This window comes from Rhincodon typus, chromosome 30 (genome assembly GCF_021869965.1).
Source record: "Rhincodon typus isolate 14 chromosome 30, sRhiTyp1.1, whole genome shotgun sequence".
Taxonomy (NCBI): domain Eukaryota; kingdom Metazoa; phylum Chordata; class Chondrichthyes; order Orectolobiformes; family Rhincodontidae; genus Rhincodon; species Rhincodon typus.
The window spans coordinates 24,639,476-24,664,064 of NC_063361.1; the positions used below are offsets into that span (position 1 = coordinate 24,639,476).

At 38.2% G+C, this 24,589-nt stretch overlaps 1 protein-coding gene across 2 annotated transcripts in view; it reads right to left on the bottom strand.

Moving 5' to 3' along the window:
• Positions 1-24,589, bottom strand: part of wnk4a (WNK lysine deficient protein kinase 4a) — a 69,685-nt gene that overhangs the window by 18,879 nt on the left and 26,217 nt on the right. Inside the window, exons 4-10 of one of the 2 annotated variants that reach the window (XM_048614442.1) lie at positions 21,865-22,022; positions 12,747-12,835; positions 10,012-10,234; positions 6,385-6,736; positions 5,049-5,164; positions 3,178-3,248; positions 1,826-1,967 (exon numbers count right to left, since the gene is read on the bottom strand). In XM_048614442.1, coding sequence (XP_048470399.1) covers positions 1,826-1,967; positions 3,178-3,248; positions 5,049-5,164; positions 6,385-6,736; positions 10,012-10,234; positions 12,747-12,835; positions 21,865-22,022 — 1,151 coding nt within the window. The remainder of the gene's footprint in view (positions 1-1,825; positions 1,968-3,177; positions 3,249-5,048; positions 5,165-6,384; positions 6,737-10,011; positions 10,235-12,746; positions 12,836-21,864; positions 22,023-24,589) is intronic. The other variant, XM_048614443.1, reaches the window with a different exon arrangement.

Genomic DNA, 24,589 nt, shown 5'->3' on the forward strand with positions numbered 1-24,589 from the left:
CAGGTATTCTCCTTGTCATCTATGCTATAAAACATAAATATCAAACAAAACAAAAACTAGAGTTAAAAGCAAGATGAAGTGCTGAATTTTAACTTTAGTATAACAAGGACAAAAAGCACAGAACTGTTGCAGCACAGAAAGAGGCTATTTGACACATTTGCATCAGCTCACAGAATAAGCATCTCTCATTCAAACCCCTTCTTAATGCTTCCATTGAACTTGTCTCCACCACACTCAGGCAGTGCATTCCAGACCCTAAAAACTTGTTTTGAGAGAAAGATTTTCCTCTGATCACATTTCTTTTAAATCTGTGCCATCTCACGCTTGAATCTTTTGCAAGTAGGAACATTTTCTCCCTGCTTGCTCTGCCCAGGCCACTCATGATTTTGAAAGGCAGAATCCAACTTCCACCTGTCACTGTGGCTGCTGTGAGGCCTGAGCTATTTTTGAGGTCTGGGCCTTCCTTCCTTTCATCTGTCAACATGGACTAACCAAGCTGATATTCCACTGTTGCTTTCTGACTGGGAGGATCAGAGACCTGTCAGTTCCTGTATGAATGCTGCCAACAGTCTGACTCTGGATGGATGCAACCCCAATAGGGATTGGATTGTTAGGAGTACTTTGGCCTCTGAACACCAGCATCAATGGGAAGAGTGCGCATTATGTAGACTCCATGCATTTTTAATTTAGGAATTGCTCTCAAGACTGCAGTGTAATTTTTCAGACCCTAATTTGCATATCATAAAGGGTGCTCTACCCATCTAAAGTCTTGTACTAAGATGGCTCTAACTTGATCTCCACTGCAATAGGGGCAGTAAATGACCCAACAGCCCATTTTGGGATTTTAAACATCAGGGGGCATGGACCATTAGAGGGTGCAAATTCATGGTGACCTGTTTTTGGGGACCATGATCAGCATTACAGAGGCAATGCATACCCAAAACAAGAGGCACAAGGATCAATGCCAGATTGCGTCTCAGACTTCAACTGAATCATGCAGTTGAATAGCTGGCACTGGTTGCACTTCTGTGGGCAGCCCACCATTCCAGGGTAAGAAAAATCCCTCTCTATGATTCCAAAACCTACTGATTTATACTACTGCGTTGTTCATCAATTGCATTAAATGGCTCAATGCTGCAAATCCACAAAGTGCAGTGGCTGTGTAATAATGACACAGCCAGGCCAGCTTTACATCAACCCCACCTTTGTTCACTTTATTCTTTCATGGAAGGTACTCTTTGTATCAAGGCCAGAATTTGTTGCCTATCCCTAATTACTCTTGAACTGAGTGGCTTGCTAGGCCATTTCAGAGGCAATTAAGAGTCACCCACATAAATCACAAGAGTCACTTTTAGGCCAGACCAGGTAAGGACAACTGATTTCCTTCTAAAAAACTTTCATGAACCAGGTGCATTTTTAACAGTAATCAATATTGGTTGTCTTGCTGGCTATTAGTGAGACAAGATTTCAACTCCAGACTAATGAATTGAATTTAAAATTCCATCAGCAACTGCAGTAGGATTTGAATCCATGACTTCAAAGAATTAATCAGGATGTCTGGACTACTAGTCTAGTGATATTACCATTAGGCCACCATCTGCTCTAAATGTATTGTCATGTCTGGAGGTTATATTACTCCAACTTTCAGCCAATACTCTTTCTTTTAGTTTGAGTAAATAAACATTGTAGCACATTATGAAGGGAAGAACTCTGTGAGAATGTGCAGGAAAATAAACATCGGTAAGGAGTGGATCTCCACTTAGCAACTGTGATGCAATTTTTGTGCTGCACACTACCTGATTGATCTGAATTAAGGATTGCTTACATTAAGAATTCGTAGCCTGGATCGACCACGCCTCCGAATGAGTTTGCTCGAGATGCGCTTCACTGGCAGTTTCGTTGATCCTTCTCCGGCAGATAGACCCTCATATCCATCACTCATTCCAGAAGCAACATCTGAGGCATAGCTGCATATAACCAACCAGAACAGAAAATACAATTAACATCATGAAATGCATTGATGGATTTCCATTAACTTGGCCACCCTTTCAGTTGTTAACTACTTGTGAAAAAAAAAAGGTGCACTGTATAATTTCTGAAACATATTACAGACAATAATGCAACATTGCTTTTACAAGTTAAGAAAATAATGGAAGCTTAGAATTTAATGTTTTCACAATGAGAAGGTAGTAATTTCATTTTAGGAGAAGTGATGATCCATTAATTTATGAATGCAGTACGAATCAGATGTTTATAATTTTTAAGCAATTCTAAATCACTGGATTCTTGTTTAAAAAGTGTTGCATTTAATGCAATGATCACGTGCTGTAAGTTCTCATCTCAAGAGCTTCTTCCTGGAATATAGCTGTCAAAAAGAAGACAAATCTCCTAAAATGCTGGCTAGGTGCAATGAAAAAAACTAGAGCCCAAACTACTGACGAAGATGGTAAGAGAGCTGGTTAATATTGTACACATCATCATATGATCGACTGTAAAGATAAAGGATCTATAATGTAGTAATGTTTACAGTCAAATTGTAAAATCCATTTGGTTTTCAATGACTCATGATACTCTTCAAATGTTACTGAATCCCAACGATCGACATGACATTTCAAGGGGGCTGTAGATATTTAATTCTCTCTCAATATAATTATTTAATTCTTCACGGAGCATAAGGTTTTGCAATTGTAAAGATTGGTCTTGGTTTCACTTTATATTATTTCTTGACAAGAAATTTTTATTATAAAGATTGCAAGAACAAATTACTACAAAACAGGTTGTTGTTCAATACAACATAATAAATTCTTTACGATGGTACAATAATTTTCTCGTGACTCCATAAACAAAACCACTTAATCATACATTCCACCCTTTCTGATAAGGGCATCGCTACTTCTTTGAAGGATTACATATTGTGGTGAAGATAAGAATTAGTGAAAGTTAAACAGACTACAGATCAGCAAATTTAAATGCCAGTGAAAGAATAAACACATTTTGGGGAAAACATATCAAAACATACTCTTTAATAATGTCCTACACTTTTTAAAATCTTACTTGATTGGTTATAACTGAGTTAATGACTCAGATACATAAATCTTTCAAAAATAGAGATACAAGTGAATTAAAGATTTGAAAGAAAGATGGGATCTTCAGCTAATCATAGTCATTTTGATTTACCTGTCAACTGGTGAATTTAACCCACTGTGAAGTGACAAATGATGTTTTGAGGGAATAGTCACAGCAATATTCTGCAATTGAAAAATGCAAAAGGGAATAAGAATGAGGCGACATTTATTGAACTGCCATAATAAACACTAACCAAAAAAAAACTTCAGTGACCAGAAGTGAAAGAATCAAACAATAATCTGGTGGAGAGAGGATCGTTCTTCTGTCATACAACTGACTCAAGTTTCAGTCAACTGAATGAACTAAAAGTCAAACAAACTTTTTAAAAAATCAGCTCTACTTTGCTCAGTTTGCTGCCCCTAGTGGTAAAGGTGAACATTAACCGCAAGTGCAGTCCAAGCTGTTTCCAACATTTTTATCCCATAATACTTATCTTGTAAATTATTAAACGAAGCATTACATTACTACAGAGTTCACCCTGTTAAATCAAAGTTTCCAAAGTTATAGAACATGTTTTACTGTTGAATTTTCCATTAATCCAGAAGCCCTAGCCTAAACAACGATAGGCAACATTTTTTGGCAGGACTATTCAACTGCTGATGTACGTCATGTACTTGAGAACTCTGCCCTTGAACAATCTAAATTATTGCCTCGAATATTTTCAAAGCTCTTGATTATCTGACACCGTACATTTCCATACAGGTTACCCTCATGTCCTCCCACCAACATCATGTTAGTGTCTCTTCCATTTTCTTTCAACTGTTTAATTAACAAATATTCCTTTTGATTCTGCCCTCTTTCCCATCATGTTTCTTTCTTTCTTATATAAAGACCTCATCAATCATGCAGCTCGAATCTTGCTTCATCAATTTTCTTCAAGTCAACAGCTTCAGAGCTCAGAACTTTCAAGGTCTGTTCTTTTCAAGTATGCTTTTCATTCATTCGGCATTCTTATGTTTTGCAATCAAGACTTTTTATACGGTCTTGTGCTAATAAAACTGTTCATTTTTAAAAGATTCATTTACAGGCCAGGCCAGCATTTATTGCCCATCGCTAATTACCCTGAGGGCAGTTGAGAGTCAACCACATTGCTGTGTGTCTGGAGTCACATGTTGGCCAGACCAGGAAAGGATGGCAGTTTCCTTTCCCTAAAGGGAATTAGTGAACCAGATAGGTTTCTCCAACAATCAACAATGGATTCACGGTCATCAGTAGACATTTTATTGAATTCAAATTCTACCATGGTGAGATTTGAACCCAGGACCCCAGAATATTACCTGGATCTCCAGATTACTAGTCCAGCAATGAAACCATTAGGCCATTTGAAACATAAAACTGCATTGCTATAATAGTATTTCCTTCTTTCTATGATATTTGAACTTTTGAAATCTTTGAAAACATGGTGTCATGTACTCCCTATTTCCTTCATCTCAGTTTTCTAATACTTTGTTCATTGTAATTTTAACTAAGAAACTGTGATTCCTTTTAAAATTGAGGTAATGAATGCAAACCAAATAGCAAATCTAACAATTTATTAACTTGCAAAATATGATCCTGCGAGAATCTTTTCATGAGTTAGAAATCAAAGGATAAAATTTAATAGAGGTATCTATTAATTAGTGAAAACTGAGAAAAGGTGCAAACTGAAAGACATAACTCAAATCCACATGGATTTGTTGGAAACCACAAATTTGGAGTTGACTCTCCAATATCCCGTAACAGTATCCTGCTGCCCTGGAACTCGAAGACAAGCTTCTCAATATTGCCAAATTTGCCTAAACACAATGGCTTAAACTGATAGAATGATGCCAACAACAAAATGTCCTTAAGTTCTAATCCCATAATTAGCTCAGAGAACTGGATTAATTTAATAAAACTTGATACTGTCTGCAAAACGTCCACAAGTTTACAACTACACTTACTGCAGGAAACTGGAGTCCAATCCCAGATTTAGGTGTTAACCGGCCAGCCATGTGCAAATTATCATTTGAGTCCAAGAATCCAGAAGAACTTAGATAACCATCAGTCTCACAATCAGCTAATCAAAAACAGAGAAAACAATGGATATGATTGGTTTCAAGAGGCCTTGATAAAATCAATTTTATTCTTTCTGCGTTACTTTTTAACCAAGAACACAATAAGAATTCTGATATCATCTAGATGAATTTCACTGGTACACCTATTAAAACATTACTCAGCACTAAAATTGGTGGAAGTGAAAATTTTTTAATGTTTAATGATGCTACCATTTAGTGTATCGAAATGGTGAAAATCTACAGACATGTATACAGTTAACTCTTTAGGAAGTAGGTTTGTAAATGACTGAAAGTATTGTGGCAAAGGAATACTACTCCTCTAGCTAGGTGTCCTGCCAATGTCATCAAATTAACTTAGATAAACCAGAAATCACTAATAACTTGAATCTGCGAACTATTACTCAGATGGTCTGACTAATATCAGGAATTCCCAAGTGTGAAATGACGGAACTTTATGTATTTATTTTACAGTTTGCTCTGGTTTGGCTTTATAACAGCATACAGGTTTTTCTGGAACAGATGGGAAGAGAAAAATATCCACAATCACTGTCTTTGATCTCTTTGTGCTACTTTAATAATAGCTTTGACATTTTCCTGGCAAATATACTTATGCAATTAATCAGCAAACTTGTGTATACATATCTGTGGTTTAAACCAACTTTGGAAATTACTTCAAATTGCAAATAAATATCTTCTACACAGCAAGTTCCTGATCTCTTCATGATCCACGTGGGATAGGACAAGGCATTTCCCCTCAAAGGAGGGAAAATATTGAAAAATAGTATCAGTAAAGCAGCTCCATGCTAACCTAACAAAGCCTGGAAAATACTTAGAAATGAGGGCTAAAAATCAATACTTCAGGAAAACACAATTCTGTTTGTGCTTAGTAATTAACTCAGAATTAAGGGATGCTTAACTATCTACTTTTGGAAGTGAGGCATTATTTAGAAGTGAAATAACATTGGCACAGCATTATGTCTGAATTGAATATTAGACAGACTGTACAATTGTCTGTACGTCATGCTCCTTGTTTGGCATTTCCAGTCCAAGGTAAATTTCATTACCCATATGTCTCAGATTGAATCCACATAGATTTGAATAATGTCCATTTAACTAATCTAGGATTTAACCAGAAGAGAAGGCTATTCCAGTTGTTCTATATATTGATGAGAACAGAATCTGGGGGTTTGTAACTTAGTTACTTATTTCAATTCAGTCTTACATGTCGCTGAAGAATAGTTGGTATTCCTATAGCGAAAAGTCTGATGTTGATCAGCCTCTGGCTCCTCAGGCTCGGGTGGAAATGAAGGATTCAACAGGATCTCTGTGGGACCTGTGGGGGCTGGAGACTGGGAGAGTTGAGTAGTTCCAGCTGCACACTCTGTTGTGTCTTGAGGCACCTTTAACTCTTCCAAGAGCTCATAAATTTTTTTCTTTTTCTCTTGCTCTTTCTTCTTCAGTTCCTCTTGCATGCGTTGGTTTCTTTCACGTTTTCTTTTTACCTCGGTCACTCGATCTCTGATGGCCTTTGCAACTAGTTTGTAGTCAGCCTCGCATACAAACCCCAATGTTACCTAACAAAGAGATGCACACATATTCAAAAGTGGCAGAACAACATTCTATGGAAGAAAAACTAATTTCACGAGTGTATACTTTTGATCTTACCATAACATAACAAGTCTCCTCTTGATCATAAAATGCAATTACACATTAAATGTTCACTGTGATAATACGTTTCTGAATGTCTCTAATTGCATTTATATTTTAATATAACTTGGATCCTATTTGCAACAGCAATAAACAAATGATCCCACTCGTCCATTCGGTCTTCAGTAAATAGTTAATATATGAATTATTGACAAAAATGGAGATAATCAGCATAGTGATCTTTGTAGCAAGATTCAGAAGGTTTCTGCTCTCCAGGCTTGTACTCAATGAGGCAAAACTCCAAGAATGAGAACGTACCTTTTTAAAACTTTGTGGCTATTCCAACGGTTTAGCGTGCAGTTGGCTATATGGCAATTTTCGATTTAAAGTCAGACTCATACAGCACAGAAACAGCTCCTTTGGCCCAATTCATTGATGCCGACCAGATTTCCTAAAGTGAACTAGTCTCATTTGCCTGCGTTTGGCCCATATCCCTCTAAACATTTCCTATCCCTGTACCCCAGTCCAAGTGACTTCTAAATATTGTAACTGTACCTGTCATTTGTGTTGAGTTAGTTTTCTCAGTTTAGAAATTACAGAAGCTCCAGTAACCTTGAGTTTGGGAAGGGGCAAAAAAGATTGGTTCTGCTTTCTGATGCTTGTATATGTACAATGTTTCTTGTTGGAATGCATCTATATTGATATTATGTGACGATCAAGCTAGGATCAGCTGAGATACATGTCATATTGAATAGCCTGATTCAAATTTGGTTGATTCACAAGCTGTCTAAGCTCACAGATAGAGAGGGACCATTGGGAAATTGATTGGAGGACAGTCAATGATGCCAGAGCAATACCATTGCAAATATTTGTGTCTTCATGACAGAAAATGGGCAAAAAACTGAATAAAAGGAGACATCTCATTGGTATCAAGCTGCACAGACACAAATGGTTTCAAGCTCAATCCTCAGTCAGTCATTATTCAGTTGGCAAATTTGTAAATGTGTTACATTGATTGAGTCCCTGTGTTGGCAAAATGGAGAATGACTAGGATTCTACATCTGACATATTCAGTGATAATGGCTGCTATGGCTGTGTAGATATCACTCATCCTGTGGGCTTTAAAGTAAACTTTGATGTTTATTCATTATGATGTTAATCATTTACAAATGCAGCCTTCAAAAATTATAAATGCATTTCGATTGTTAGTCTTGTCAATTGTGGTACTATAAAAGATAAGAGTCCCATCCCACTAGGACATTTAATCTTCATGATTTGTTTACATATCCAAAATAGTATCCACATAATCCACTTTACAGATAAATCACACACAGTTGTGGTTTTCCACAACTTATAGACTCTATCTATACAAATGCTACTTCTTTCTTTAGAATCAAATTAAAGCTATTCAAAGACCAACACTGGGTATCTCCTATAAAGTGACTGCCTCAAAACAGGGCAAATTCAGTCAAGTCACAGAGTTTTGGTTAGGGCACATTAGAAAACGTATAATAAAATCCAGTTTCATCATGATCTCACTCCATTTCTTTGAACTTGAATTTATTATAATAAATTAAAATATTATAAATATTATAAATGAAATCCTTTATATGATTCTGGACTATTGACCTGAGGTTGACTGTCTTTTATAAATTCTTCATTCTGAGACCTTCACAGCTTATTTCCAAGTCTAGCTGGATGTGGATTCTGATTTGGTTCTGTCTACAGAATTTTGTTATCTGGAACTAGTCATGCTGCACAAATTTCGTTTTTGGCAGCACCAACTGCAGAGATGGTTTGTAACTTTCTCAATCCCATTTAGGTCAGACTTTAGCGTATTAACAAAGTAGAGGCAAATATGTGAAGAAACCTAAAACTGAGGGTTGCTGATACAGTAATCGTTATTCTGAAATTCTAAAATGCTACCATATAGGCAAAAAAAAGTTGGAAATCCTATCTTGTGGCACAGTGAACGGCTAATTGATTGTGTTAGCTGGATAGCTACTAGAGTCATAGAATTATGGAGTTACACTGCATGGCAACAGATCCTTCACTCCATTTGTCCACACCAACCAGATAGCCCAAATTGATCTAGTCCCATTTTTCAGCATTAGGCCCATATCCCTCAAAATCCTTCCTATTTATGTAACTATCCAGATGACTTCCAAATGTTGCAATTTTACCCACTTCCACCACCTCCTCTTGTTCCAAACACACACCACCTTCTGCATGAACAAGCTGCTCCTCAGGTTCCTTTTAAATCTTACCCCTCTCACCTTAAACCTATGTCCTCTAGCTTTGGACTCCCCTACTTGGCTATTCACTGTATCCATGCCAGTCATGATTGTATAAACCTCTAGAAGGTCACCCCTTATGAAACAGATTTGAGCCACTCCAGCTGGTGAGGATTCAGAACTTGTGTCTATGCTCTCTGATGGATATCATGATGCTACGGGCTGGATTTGCCTTTGGTCATAGAATTCAAGAACAACCACCATCTAGCTTTGCCATCTGCAGCCAGATGTTGATCCTGTTAGCCATAGAAAGACTCAGACTAGCCACTGTCAGTAGGGTTAGCACATGGAATATGCATCTAAAAGATGGAATATAATCTTGTGCAAGTGACTTGCCAAATGAAGATCCAATTGTTGGAGAATCCAATTTATGAGTTGTGTTTGTGTTTAACGGTCATAATTTTGCCAAAACCCAAATTCTTCTACTTCCAAGTACATTTTAAAATAAAGCAAAAGAGAATGAAGTACAGAGAGGGGAAAGGCTGACGTTTCGGGCCTAGACTCAGGGTCTAGGCCCGAAACATCAGCCTTTCTGCTCCTATGATGCTGCTTGGCCTGCTGTGTTCATCCAGCCCTGCACCTTGTTGTCTCGGATTCTCCAGCATCTGCAGTTCCTACTATCTCTGATTCAAGAAGTACAGAGAGGATCATTTGCTAATTATTCTAAGTTGTTTTTCCCCAAGCAAGAACAATTTCAAAAACATTGGCCCAAGACTCATGTTTAAATTCAGTATTAAACTGTGGTTAAGATTATTTTCAATGTTGCATTAAATATAAACATATCAATGAGAAAGGATCAAATATAATCGAATACTTTGGTTACATTCTCACAAAACTTAAAAAGAAAACCTATATTGCCTTCAGCTCTGCGTATTAGCCATGCACATATGTAATAGTGATAATTTTACCATTTCCTGTGCCACTTCTTCTGAAACATCCTTATACAGTTCAAAAAGAAACTCTATGGCTTTGTTGTCTTTGTATTTGCCATGGAGTTTCTTTGAGTCATCCATGCGGAGCCAAAGTTTTAGGGCAGATTTTGCTCCATCATCTTCCTCTGCAAGCTCAACATAAACCCCAGTATCTTCTTTAAAGAATGAGTGGTCAAGAAGATCCTGAATGGTGTACCTGCTCAAAAAGAGAATAGAATGCTAGGATTGAGCTGGCGAACGGACCTGGAAATTAAAGACACTCCTACACTGGAGTTTGAATATTATTTTGACATTGAGAAATATACTTTTTACTTTGTGGTTACTGAAGGAGTGGGGTCGGGGAAGAGAAGTTGGATGCAGCTTACCAATTTGGCACAGATTCACCCACTGTGTTGTGGGGATCCAGCTTGTGAGTGGATGGAAAGGCTTTGGGTGAGGAATGTGTCATATTTGTGCAACTCCAACAGCAAAAACATGCTTGGAGGGGGCGTTCAAATCCAGCCTCATGTTTTTAAGCAGATGTCTTTGCTACTTACCAAACTAATAAACATCAAAAAAAATGTAAAGAAATTATATATGTCATAATTCTGAAATTGAACTCATACCAGGCATCTCTATGAAACAAAAACAAAAGTTGCTGGAAAAGCCCAGCAGGTCTGGCAGCATCTGTGAAGGAAAAAACAGAGTTAACGTTTCAGGTCCGGGGTAGGGAGTAAACGATAGGATAGAGCCCAAAGAGAGAGAAAGACAGTTGGACAGACAAAGGAGTTGAAAATGATCAGGTTGGGAAACTTCTCTATGAAAGAAGGGTTCAACACAGTTTGCACTCTTTCATACAATTTATCCACTTGGAGTTGTGATCACAAATTAGCTGAGAACAGCAATAACAAATTCACTTTCTGGGTACATATTTACAATAGAAATATCAGAGAACATTTTAATTTATTTACAATGCCACCATATAAACTCCCATTCACATCCTTCTCTGTATTCATGATTTGATAACATCCAAAATTGTGCTGTTTTAGAAGGACGAGGGCAGCAGATGAATGGGGACATTGCTACCTGCAAGTTTCCCTCCAAGCCACACACCATCCTGACTTGGAACTTTATTCCTGCTCTGTTGCTGGGTCAAAAATCTGGAAGTCTTTCCTGAATAGTACTGAGTGTCCCTACACCTCAAGGCCTGCAATGACTGAAGAAGACTGCTACCTTCTCCAGGGTTATCTAGTCAGTGATGTACATATCTCACGCACAAATTTAAAAAGAATTATGGCCATGCAGCAAACAAAATCTGTGGAGGAAAGGATAGGGTCATGTGATTATTGTTTTCAGTGATGGCATGTGTTTCCAAGCTACTGAAGATTATAGGTCTATTATCATGCAATTATAATAGCAAAGTGCAGTTTTTGCATGGGAGACAGAAAATGCTGTTTCTCATTAATCACCTTGTGCCTTAGATTTGCAGTTAGAATGAATTAATACACAGTGCAGGTTTTAGCATATTCCAACTGCCTATATATCAAAGTGGGGTGGCAGATGGGATCCAGGCACAAATATTTTTAAAATGGTGGACATGTTTCTAACCTCTTGCTGCAAGACGATCGAGAAATATTACTGTATAGCACACACCTTTAGGTGGTGAATGGCCTCACCCATCTCTAATACTGCAGCAAGGGTACAGGAATTATGAGCCAGAAATGAACCACCTGCCACAATAATGTAGGTAAATAAACAGACATCCAGGACCTACGTCTGAAACAGTTGAGAATGGTACTTAATAGCTATTTGAAGTCCTCTCTGCAAAACCTCTATGATTTTGGAGTGAATACAGCTGGCACACTACCGTCTAAAAGGGGGACTCTGTAGGCTGCAACCATGAAAGGAGAAGCTTAAAATACACTTACCAGATTGTGAAGCTAACAGGATGTTGGCCCATATCTAAACCATACAGCTGGCTGCCAGGCTAGCATCCTTCCCAATCCCCAGCACATTCCAAACCTGTGACCTCCTATTACTTAGAAGGTCAAAAGCAGATGTATGGCAAAACCACCACTTGCAAATTCCTTTCCAAGCCACTCACCGTCATGACTTGGAAGTTTACAGTCATTCCTTCATTGTCACTGGATCTTAATTCTGGAATTCCATTCCTAACAGTAACTTTGGATGTTACAAATCACATACTTTGCAATCTGCCTGCCCTACCCTCCCTGACAATCTGATTATGCTAACCTACTCAGATCACCCTCCTTGCCTGGTGCCATCTCAGCACCTGATCTTCATTTCCTTCTAATGGGCAAGCTGACACCCGTTATGTACCCGTGGCACAATCATTTTGTGGCCCAAGGTTCAATATCACATGTGCTATGGGTGTATCCAGTCAGTGGTGTGAACTTATGTACAAAACTATTGTGATAATAAAAAATTAATTTGTTTAAAAATCTTGCATAATAATAGAACAATATAATAACTCAATGATAAGTAATTAAGTTAAATATTGGCAATTAGAAGCATTGTGTATCAAGCAGAAACAGCCTAAAATATCTCCCTATATAAAGCTGTTACATCTCCCTTTCCAGTGTCAAGCAATTAAAAATTGTTCACATCCTAGCTGGTCATATGGGATTGATAGACAAAGAGTTCATTGATGATCCATGATCTAAGTGTAAGGTCCATCTATGTCACCAGACAAATGACGAGCAGATTCTTACCTCTCATCTTTATTTTGGCGTATGCATCCTTCAATAATCTCTTTCAGCTCTGGGACTTTTACTTTGTTAAAGCTGGCTGGCTTAACACCCTACAGGGAAAAAACAGAATACCAAGCAGTAGCCTTTAGTCTAATGCAAAGCGCAATCAAGTGTGTAGTAATGATTAACTGGATAGCTTTTTTATGGTATGGATTTATTTACATCTCAGAGAAAAGAAAAACCAAGTAAACAAGTTTAATAACTTTACAGTTAAAGTCATACTCTATCCTCACCGCTTTATTTGTGTTTGTGATAGCTCATTGTCAGAGGTATGAAGAACTAATTATTCCCCTGCACTTTTGCAAACTACATGGAGAAGGTGAACAATTTACTGCTGTGTCCGGACACAACATACTGATTAGCTTGAATCAAATTCCAAAATGGACAAAGCTTTTGTTTGAATAGAAAATTAAGTACTTACAGATTTGTCTTTTTCTACCCAATGTGGTTAGATGTAATTTAGCAGGTTATTATTTAAAAAGGCACAAACCTGATGAAGCTGCCAGAAAAGAAACTTAAAACAGGAACTGCCTACTACCAAGTGTTACAGCTACACTATCTACAAATGCTGAAACAAGTGTTACACTCAGTGTAAACCTGTATCATTCTGCAAAACACCAGGTGTAAAACTGGGACCAAGCTCTCTACGCAGTCTCAGTTTCACCAGTCAAATGGAAATAAGTAATTATGTAACCTCCAAAATTTTCCTACAGACTAATCTAATCAAGGGGGATTGTGGAAATGAGTTATAGTCACACTTTTTATTGCATATCAATGTTAGTTTATTCCAGTATGAGCCAGTGCTGGTGGCTTTTAAGAAAATTAAAACAGTCTTAACTGCCTTTGTTTCTTAGTAACTCAGACCATATAGTACAAGTACAAATTTTGAAGGTCAAAGACGCATAATCAGATTAGCATCTAAACAGTTCAACATCATTAACTAGCAGCATTTTAACTTTGGCCATTTTTCAGAATCTTGAAACATCCTTGTACAAATACACAGAATAACAACATACAAAAAATATTGGACGAAAACATCACCATGTGGTTGAATTAATTGATCCAAAAACATGCTCAGATTCACATGACCCCCTTCCCTCAAAGTGCATGTTGTACAGTTAGGAAAAAAAAAATCATAGGCAGACTTCAAAAAGAGTTCCTTTTAATCCCAAATGAACAACAGATGTTATCAGCAAAGCCATGCTCCCCAGATGTGTGTCTTTTGAAAGTCTTCAAAATATATTTTTCAGATATCAAAAAGAGTCAACAATATTTAACCAAGAATCAAGGCAGATAGATCTTTCGCAGATGCCCTACTGTGCTATTCTGAAGTCATTATCCATACCTCAAAAGTCCAGTTAACCAAAACTGATCCTTGCAGTGGAAATTCTTTCAAAAGGAAGTATTCTCCCACTTGTGTAAAAGTATACTGCTGGTATCTCCACAGGTCAAGAAGTTGAGTATCAATTTTTAGCTCATTAACTGATTTCTTTATATATTAAATACAACATTATTCTCTCAGAGATTATAGTACATTGCCATAAAGAGTAATGACACAGGATTGAGAGAAGTGGCCTACACTTGACTAATAGCATGATGTATAATTAGCATCTTCAATAATACCCAGTGTAGCTCTGGAAACTGTCACAACTTACAGTTTAAGGATACATTTAGGTCACAATTTGAGGATATGAGGTAGGTCATTCAGGACTGAGATGAGGAGAGATTTCTTCACCCAGACAGTGGTAGACCTGTGGATTTCCCTGCCACAGTAAGGGGTTGAGGCCAAAACATTGATTGTTTTCAAGAAGGAGTTTGATATAGTTCTTATAGCTAAAGGGCTCAAAAGGGGGAGGAGAGAAAGTGGGAACATTGTGCTGAATTGGATGATCAGCTGTGATCAAATTGAACGGTTGAGCAGGCTCAAAAAGGGCCAAATGGCCTACTCCTATTTTCCATGTTTCTTCATAAATTTTATAATGCAACTCTTCATGAAAATTCCCATCAATAAATTCCAAATATTAACACTATGCTGCAGATCATGACACTCATCAGAACTGCCTTTAATAATATCAAGGGTTCAGTTGTTACTCATACTGAGTATAAAACTGGAAAGGTATCAGTCAAATTCCACTTGTCAGCTGGATGAAATATCTGAGCCCTGGTGTCAGGCCTAAGAATCAAGGCTACAGTAGAGGTGAAAATAAAGTAACAAAGCTTGCTTCAGAAAATTGAGGAAATGTAGATTTTCTTTTCATTCTGTTTGTCTTGTGATTCTTAAACAGCTCTGGTGCAACTTGATATTAATGGATGTTGATAATTTGCAGCAGCCAAGTTTTTTGAACAATTAGAGCATTTGAGAGATCTACCTAAGGAGCAGACCATCCACTTACTCCTTGACCCACCCAACCAAGATGTTGTATTGTCTGTTTTCCCTTTTCTATAAGATCAACTTTAACTTTGGGCAGAAATTTAACTGTCTGCGCCACCATCCTACATCATGGGAGGTAACTGGTGAGAGGGGCGAGGGTGATGTGTGTAAGTCTCTAATCAAGGGAAGAAAGCCCAGGGTTGAAACTTAGGTTCTTTTCCTCAACGGCATTATACATATTCAACATACACTGCCCACAAGTACAACACTTCAATTTTCTGAATCCAACACCATTTGCCAATCCCATGTCAAATCCCTGATGCATTGAATTGATTGGTAATACTTGAGCATCATCTGCAGTCCTGACTCTTGCATGTATTTTATCATTAGCAAATTTGCAGATCATTTCCTAACATTCCTGACTTACATCTAGATCATTAATAAAGATAGTAAACAGCAATGGTCTCAACAATAATTCCTGTAGGACATCTTTGGTAACTGGTCTGCAGTTCTATCTAAATCTATCTACAACTGTTTAATGTCTAGTGTTTTATTCTGTTCTCAATCCTGCACAGCACATTGCCACCAATAACCAAAGTTTCAGCCTTATTGAGAAGCCTCTTATGCATTATTTTATAAAAGCTTTTGAAAGTCTAGATAGACAATGACATACCTTCATAATGCACTGTATTGGTGACCCCTTCAACAATACAAATCATAATTAGTCAGACAATATTCCCTTTTTCTGAAGCCACACTGACTGTTCCCACTATGACCTTCTCAGTCTCAGCAATCATACAGTGCATCATTAATGAGTCCCTCAGACATCCTCCCTATTGCTGATGTCAAGCAAATGGTCATACAGGTTCATCTTATTTGTTTTTTTTAAGAAAGGATGAGAACTACATTACCCTCTTTCCAGTATAAAACAACAGTCACTGGGTCTTATGAGCTATTAAAAGCATGAGAAAGAAGCTTGCATGGCCCTTATCTTGTCTCATTTCTTCAAGAACCCTAGAATTAATATAATCTGGGCACCAATTGCTCCAGTTATACCAAGATCTTTCTAAAATGTACCATCTTTCTTGACTTTGCTCAATTTAATTCAATTGCTTACAAATGTGACCTGAATAAGAACACCATCTCTGTTTAATAAACGCCTTTCCTTTTCCTGTTCACTTCAAAGGTACCAATTTTCTTTGGTTTATGGAATGTCTGAACGGTCAATTAACAGGGGAATGCTTGACTTGAAATCATTAACAATGTAGCACAGATATCTTTCCATTCTGTCCCATAAAACATGTGTTAACATTTTACCTGTTATTGCTAACAATACAGACAAAGCAGTTGAAAGTGAATTGACTTTGATTGTTTAGTGTTATTTATATGAAGGTTTATAATTGAGTAGGTAATTAAACTAGCTGTTAGAATACAGACTCCCACTTGTTGCAAAGTTGGTATAGTACTTGTGGATTGGAAAGCAGGATGTTAGAATTTGTTTGTAAAATGATAAGGGGGAGGGTAAGAGTGCGTGGTCCCTTTAAAATATATGTTTTTTTAGGCGTGGAAAAAAATTGTCTGTAGGCAACAGCAGATGCACAGAGTTCCTGAAATTGAAACAATGTACCTAAAGGCTATACCATTAGCAAAGCAGCATTTTTACCAAGACAACAGGTTTTTGAATTTAGCCAATTAATTTAAACCAGGCCCCAGATACCAAGTCCAATCAAATTTAAATCTGATGGTTTTGACAACCTCAGACCAATCCTATTTTAAGAAATTAATAGGTCGTGAAGGGTATAAACGAGGAGGGCAGTTGAAAATTGGTGACAGCAAACTGCCATCTGTTAAGTGAACAGCTCGCAACAGCCATCAGCTCTAAAGAAAGAAAAAAAAATCACTGGCTCTCTCAGAAATCTGAGATCTCAGACTAAGCACAGTCTAAATAAAGGTGCTACAGCTATAGCACTCTTAGCTAATATTCCTGACACAAGATTTCGACGGAGGAAGGTGTTCCTGACTGGAGGACAGTGGAGAAAGCAAAGACCATTCTGGAAGATTTATCCTGGCTGTAATTTTGAGAGATTAAGCTTTAATGTGTTTCTTTTATGAAGTTAGTTTATATAAGTGGGACTTGTATCTAATTGGAACAGCATACCATTAGAATTTTGTTTTATTTAGGAATAGTTAGTCATTAGGTAGGAATTATTCAGTTTGTTAGTAGTTCTGTTAATTTGTTAACTGTTAGAGTTAGATAAATAAATTGTTACTTGTTGATAATAAAATGAATGAGTATCAGGGATTGCTTTCATTTAACCATTCCCTTAATAGATTATGAGGTGGGGTGAGCTTCTGTAGGTGTTTTGGTTTTAAATTATCAGAGAGGTGTCGACCACTCCTTTGTAACACACTACAGGATCTGATACTTAATTCGAGGCCAAACCTTAAATCGAGTACTCAGTGAGTGTGTGTGTCATATTTACAGATAATTATTTTGGATGAGATAGAATAGAACCAGGATAACTAAATAACAATTCTAGTTTTTCCTTCCCAAAGGTGTCCACATACCTCCTTAAATCTTAGCATATCCTAACAATGCATCTCTCATCTACTTGGGATTGTCACTGCATTGATGACAGAATCAAGTACTTTGTTTTCTGCTGATGAGTGACAAATAGTGGTCGGGGTCAGGAAAAAGTTCCCAAAGGACAAGGCCTGAGGCTCACTTAAAATGGGACTTATCTACATAACAGATGTAAAGTTGGCTGCCTGGTCAGGAGTTGTTCAAAACTGAATGGCTTGGACACTGAGGTGGTCTGCAGACAGTTGCTGAGATGTGTACAGGAGGGGAGAAAGATGATGAGCACAGTGCACCCTCTTTGAAAATTAGAATGGGATCTCTAACAGGACTAACAATGTAAACTCATTGTTTTAGCCTGATCCTGCCTCACAGAACTGATTTTTTTCCTGCCTTGATTCAGTTTCTTTCTCCCTTTGTCCAGTCTCATTCTACTTACATCAATAAATCTTTCAACTGCATTGGTGCCATTTCTAGCTCGTATCCTGAATCAAAAATTATTTTTTTAAGAATCAACTTTGCTTCTGATTTCCACCCTCTTTTGTTCACAAGATCCATCACGAATATTTCTTTCCGTTTTTTAACTTCCTTATCTCCACTTCAGAGGATGGGTTCCCTCTGGAACAATTTCTTCAAGACCTTGACTCGATTCTACCAAATTCTCCATCTCCATCACATCCATTCTGATAATCCTACCTTCCGTTATCAGCATTTCCAATACTACCAGCTTTCTCGTTCACTGTGGCTGACAGGGATCTTTGATCATGTGCATTCTAGAACTCTCACTTATGCTTTTACCCCATCCCTTCCTCACAAACCTTGCCTGAGTGTTGCCCTGTTTTCAACCTCCCACCCCAACTGCCTCCCCAGTGAATGGGGCTGCTGCCATTTCCACTTCCTCCAGCTTGATGCCATCCCCAAACACATCTTCACCTCCCCCAATTCAGCATTTTAGAAGGGCCATTTCCACTGCAACATTCTGGTCTGCTTCTGAACCAACTCCAACAAACCCGCTATTTCCCACTGCACCATCCATGCATGTAAGAAGAGGTGCAAAACCTACCATTTTTCCTTTTCCATTATCTAGACCCCAAACAATCCTCCTAGATGATATAGCAATTTATTTCTATTTCTTTCAACTTACATGCTGTGATCAGTGCTCACCGTCTCCTAATATTTGGGAGACCAAATGCAGATTTTGTTGCACACTTCTGGTCAAAACAACACATACCTCTGAGCAGGTGACATCTATCACTTTAATAGTTCATCCTGCTCCAACCTTTCTGTCCATGACCCCTTAGACTGTTCCAATAAAGCTCAAGTAAACTTGAGGAACAGCGTCTCATCTTTTGAATAGCTATTTAAGACCTTCTAGACTCAATAAGTTCAACTTCTGATCATACTGTCACTAATATTTCAATGGCAACCTTCAGTGACAATTCTTCTGTACCCATTTGCACCTCTTCTAAAGCATTTGTTTCCATATTTCTCCCATTACCACCTCCTTTTGCTTTGAGCCACCATTTTTGCTATTGAATCTCTCCTTTTGTAACCCTACTCTATGGCTCCCCTTTTCCTGCCTCTGTACTTGCTTAAAACTCATAACATCCTTAATTTCTTCCAGTTCTTTTGAAATTCAATTAAAACATTTACTCTGGTTCTCTCTACATATATGCTGCCTGACCTGCTCACATTACCAGTATTTTTTTTAAGAAAACTTTACTCTTAAGGACATAAGAGCAACTGTAGGCTATTTGGCCCTTCAAGCCTGCAATGCCATTCAAAGAGATCATGGTTGATCTGCCCCCATCCTCAATTCTCCTTCATTCACTACCTCAGTGAAGCAATTCCTTTACATCCCAAAGATCTGATCTGCTTTTACTGTTTTTTAAAAAAAATCACTCGTGGATATTGCGTGTCGCTGGTTGGGCGGCCAGCCTTTATCACCTATCCCTTGTTGCCCTTGAGAAGGTGGTAGTGAGCTGCCTTCTTGAACCACTGCATTGACCTGCAATGCTGTTAGAGAGGGAATTCCAGGATTTTGACTGTGTGGCAGTGAAGGAACATGATATATTTCCAAGTTGGGATGGTGAGTGGCTTGGAGGGGAACTTGCAGGTGGTGGCGTTCCCAGGTATCTGCTGCTCTTGTTGTTCCACATGGAAGTGGCCATGGGTTTAGAAGGTGCTGTCTGAGGTGCCTTGGTGAATATCTGCAGTGCCTCGTGTAGATAGTACACATTATTGATACTGAATGTAGGTGGAGGGAGTGGATGCGGTGCCAAACAAACAGGTTGTTGTCCTGGATGTTGTCAAGCTTTTTGAGTCTTGTTGGAGTTGCGCTCATCCAGGCAAGTGGGGAGTATTCCATCACACTCCTGACTTGTGCCTTGTAGATGGTGGACAGGCTTTTGAGAGTCATAAAGTGAGTTACTCACTGCAATATTCCTAGCCTCTGATCTGTTCTTGTAGCCAGTGTATTTAAATGGAGTCCAGGTGAGTTTCTGGCCAATGGCAGAATGTCAAGGGACAGTGGTTAGGTTGTCTCTAATTGGAGATTATCGTTGCCTGGCATTTCTGTGGTACAAATATTGCTTGCCACTCATCAGCCCAAGCCTGGATACTGTTCAGATCTTATTGCATTTGAACACGGACTGCTTGTCACAAATGGCGCCGAACATTGTGTAATCACTGGCAAACATCCCCGCTTCTAACTTTATGATGGAAGGAAGGTCATTGATGAAGCAGCTGAAGAGTATTGAGCCTAGGACACTACCCTTCGGACCTCCTGCAGAGATGTCCTGGGGCTGAGTTGAACTGACTTCCAACAACCACAAACGTCTTCCTATGTGCCAAGTATGACTCAAACCAGGGGAGAGTTTGCCTGTTGATTCCACACTCACCTCACCTCGGGAGTTCAGCTTGTTTGTCCATGTTTGAACCAAGGCTGTAATGAGTTCAGGAATTGAGTGGCCATGGCAGAACCCAAACTGGCATCACTGAGCAGGTTATTGCTAAGCAGATGCTGCTTGATAGCACTGTCAATGACACCTTCTATCACTTTACTGATGACTGAAAGTAGACTGAGGGGGCTGATATTTTGAGGTCATTGGCCTGGGTTGGATTTGTCCTGTTTTGTGCGTACAGGACATACCTGGGCAATTTTCCACATTGTCGGGTGGATGCCAGTGTTGTAAACTGTACTGGAACAGCTTAGCTTGGGAGGGCCAGGTTCTGGAGCACAAGTCTTCAGTACTTTTGCTGGAATGTTGTCAGGGCCCATCGCCTTTGCAGTATCCAGTGTTATCCAACCATTTCTTGATATCATTTGGAGTGAATTGATTTGGCTGAAGACTGGTAGCTGTGATGCTGGGGTCCACTGGAGGAGGCCAAATTGGATCATCCACTTGGCACTTCTGGATGTAGATCACTGCCAATGCTTCAGCCTTGTCTTTTGCACTTATAAACAAACCATCTATGCTTCCTCCAATAATAACACCAAGGCTGTGACTCAATGTCACTGTCACCTCTGCAACCACATTAGGAAAGCTATACCCAATGGTTCATAACTGAATAAGTAATCAAACTAGCTGTTAGGATACAGATTTGAACTCTAGGACCTGATTCTTAGATCAAGGCCAAAACAAAAAATAGAGAATGTCTTGTATTTAAGATCTTGATGCTGTGCCTGTCTATTTAGGGGGGTGCAATACACCAAATAACTTCTAAAAAAAAAAGTACAAATCAGCTTTCCCAGTAGCTTTACCAACATTCTCTTCTCACACAAAACAAAAAAAGTTATCTGCTCATTTGATTCACTGTCAGGCGTAAATCACTTTTGCACAGGCAATAAATGCTGGCTAGCCAGCGACACCCAAGTCCCACGAGTGAATCAATAAGCTGCCTCAATACATATAAAATATTATCATTAGATGGGACATACTTTAGGTTCTCTGAATGGTGTTATGGATGTTCTACAATTGCAAAGGCTTTTCCCCAATATCTTGGAGAATAGGGTCATATGTCTTGAATATCATTAAATACCATAGTTTGTAAATTGTAGTATGATTTCCATTCATGAATGTTACTTGCATTATTCAATGAAACGGAAAACCAAATACATTTCAACTTACACTTGTCACTTTGCGATATATCTGGGCTGCATTATGGCATTCTGAATATGGATATTCTGAGGTAGCCATTTCCAACAAGCACATGCCAAAGGCATAAACGTCAACAGATTCATCATACTTTTCTTCATACATCTCAGGAGCCATAAATTCTGGAGTACCTAAAACAAAGAAAGGTAGGGTTGGTGCTACAATGCAAACTTGTGGTTCAATGTTTTCTTTTAAATATCTAAATCAATATACATTACAAATCTCTAGATCAATATCAGCATCTGTGGGCTTTCTGACACCTCCACAACTTCAGGTTAAATTTCACTAAGGAGATGCCCAATTGAGTAGCTAAAAATTCCAGAAGTGCAAACATCGAGTTAAATTTAACAGGAGGAGGGAGGTGTTTTTTTCAACTGAGTTTTTTTATTGCTAGCTTGACTCTTACCACTAGTTATCTCTTTCCTCTCACCTTCTGGCTGTCCTGCTAACTTATGCTTTCTTCCAGGAAGATAAATGGCTATTTTGATTATTTCAATTTTATCTTTTTCTCTCCTGGCTATTGCTGTTGGCTTCTAACGTTCACTGCTACTTGGTGGCCTCTCAAGTCCATTGTTACTTGTTAATCAACCCATTGCTTTTCCAACCATTCATGGACAGAAAAAAGAAAGACTTGCATTTATATAGCACATTTCAAGATCACCAGACATCTTAAAGCAATTTACAGCTAACTTTTGAGGTGTAGTCACTGTTGTGATTTTGGAAATGCTGCAACTAATCCATGCACACCAGCACCCAACAAACAGTAATGATAATGATCAGATAATGTATTTTTGCAATGGTGATACAGAGATAAATATCAGTCAGGGCACCATAAATTACTCCACGGCTCTTTTTCAAAATAGCACATGAAATCTTTTGCATCCACCTGTGACAATACTGTGGCTTTAAGAGGTGTATGTTGTCCTGGTTTCTTTCATGAAGAAAGGTTGACACAGAGGTGACAAGTGGTATGCTCAAAGTCAATAAACTAAACAGCTTGTGAGGTCTTCAGTTTTTTTTAAAAAAAGGTTAGAACAATAGCAGCAGCATGAATGGGTGGAGTCAAGCTCCCACAGAACCAGGATTTTTAGTTGCTGGGGTCTTGAAGTTGGATGTGGAAGCTCTTATTCCTCTGTCTGATACAGCTAAAATCTGGAGTTCTCATCCTGCTGCTAGAATTGAATGTGAGACTATTTTACTGAATTTGCCTTTGCCAAGGGTGCGTTTATGGGATGTTACTATATTGGAACATTTAATTAGTAGTAGTTAATGTATATATTATTTTAAGCATTTTGATGGAGTAACAGTTAATCCAATTCTTTTATTTTTATTTTATCTATATTTTAACTCGTGTACAAATAAAATGAGTTTCACTTAAAGTTGAGCAGTATGACCAATCGAGTTACATCTGGAATGTAACACCTTCCATTTACCTTTAAAATAAGAAAGAGTCTAAGCTAGCTTCTTAATAAATTTTGAAGGGGTTTGGTCTGGTCCATACATACTCGAAATGGTTTCAGCTCAGCTTAACATCTCATGAGAGAGCCAGCATCTCCGATATTACAGCAGTCTCTCACTGCTATAGTGGAGTGGCCTGGCGTGGAAACTGAACTCAACATTCTGATTCAGAGGCAAGAGCACTGCTGACTAAGCTACAGCTCATAATGAGAGAGAGGTCAGTATGGAATACGTCCATCGGTATTTTTAGTGATGTTTCTGTCTTATTCCTTCTGAAAGTGACAGCAGTTCTTATCTACATTCCTTAGCAGTAGATTAAACTGCTATGGAACGATATGCATTTATTGGCCTTTACTAAGGAATATGTATAATAATTTCAAACATTTGACTCAAGTACAGCCTATTTGCACTTGAATGTTTCTTTGTTTCTATACCAAATCCTTCCTCGTGCAGGATTAAATATTAATTCCAAGAAACTTAATACTCTTCTAGATTCTGTAGAGCAAAGACCAAATGTTAAGTGCTCCAAATTGGAGTCCTAATTCCAGCCTAATTAAGCATTTTCTACTGCACCAGAGTGATGTTAGCACTTGGCAACATATTTTCCAATTAGTAATACATTTTTTCCAGGCAAAAATTGAGTGTTACTGTTTTAAAAATGGAGTATAAATCCATGACATTGGATTTCTGATGATGTTGTGTATCTTAGATATTTTTCAGTACAATTCTATAAAAGTTGAAGGATTATAGGCAGATATGTAATTTTTAATGGTGAAGTCAGCTCCACATTATCTATTTCAGATAGCAAAATGGAATTTTTTGGAGCCCATGCCCATTAATCCATACACTTACACATTTAAAGTAATCATTCAATGTTACTAGGCACTGAAATATGAAGAACTGAACTTAAAAGGTTCTGTCTAATCATTGTTTCCATTTCATTTTACTTTGCTTTCTTGAGTTTTTTATCCCCTCTTCCTGTTGCTCTGATTGAGTTGGTCAGATAACACTTTGGTGGTTCTTCCGGAAGCGACATTTTTTTTTGCCACCAACAAGAACATCACAATGTGCTTCTTCTTAGGAATCTCAAATCCTTGTGATTTTTAGAAACCAACAATGAGAGGCACCAATGAAGCTGCATCAAGAATATCCTGTCAGTAGCTTTTTATCTGGATCTGCAGACAGCCATGTGCAGATAATTAGTGAAGGCTCCACGTCCAAAGAAATTGTAGACCTAATG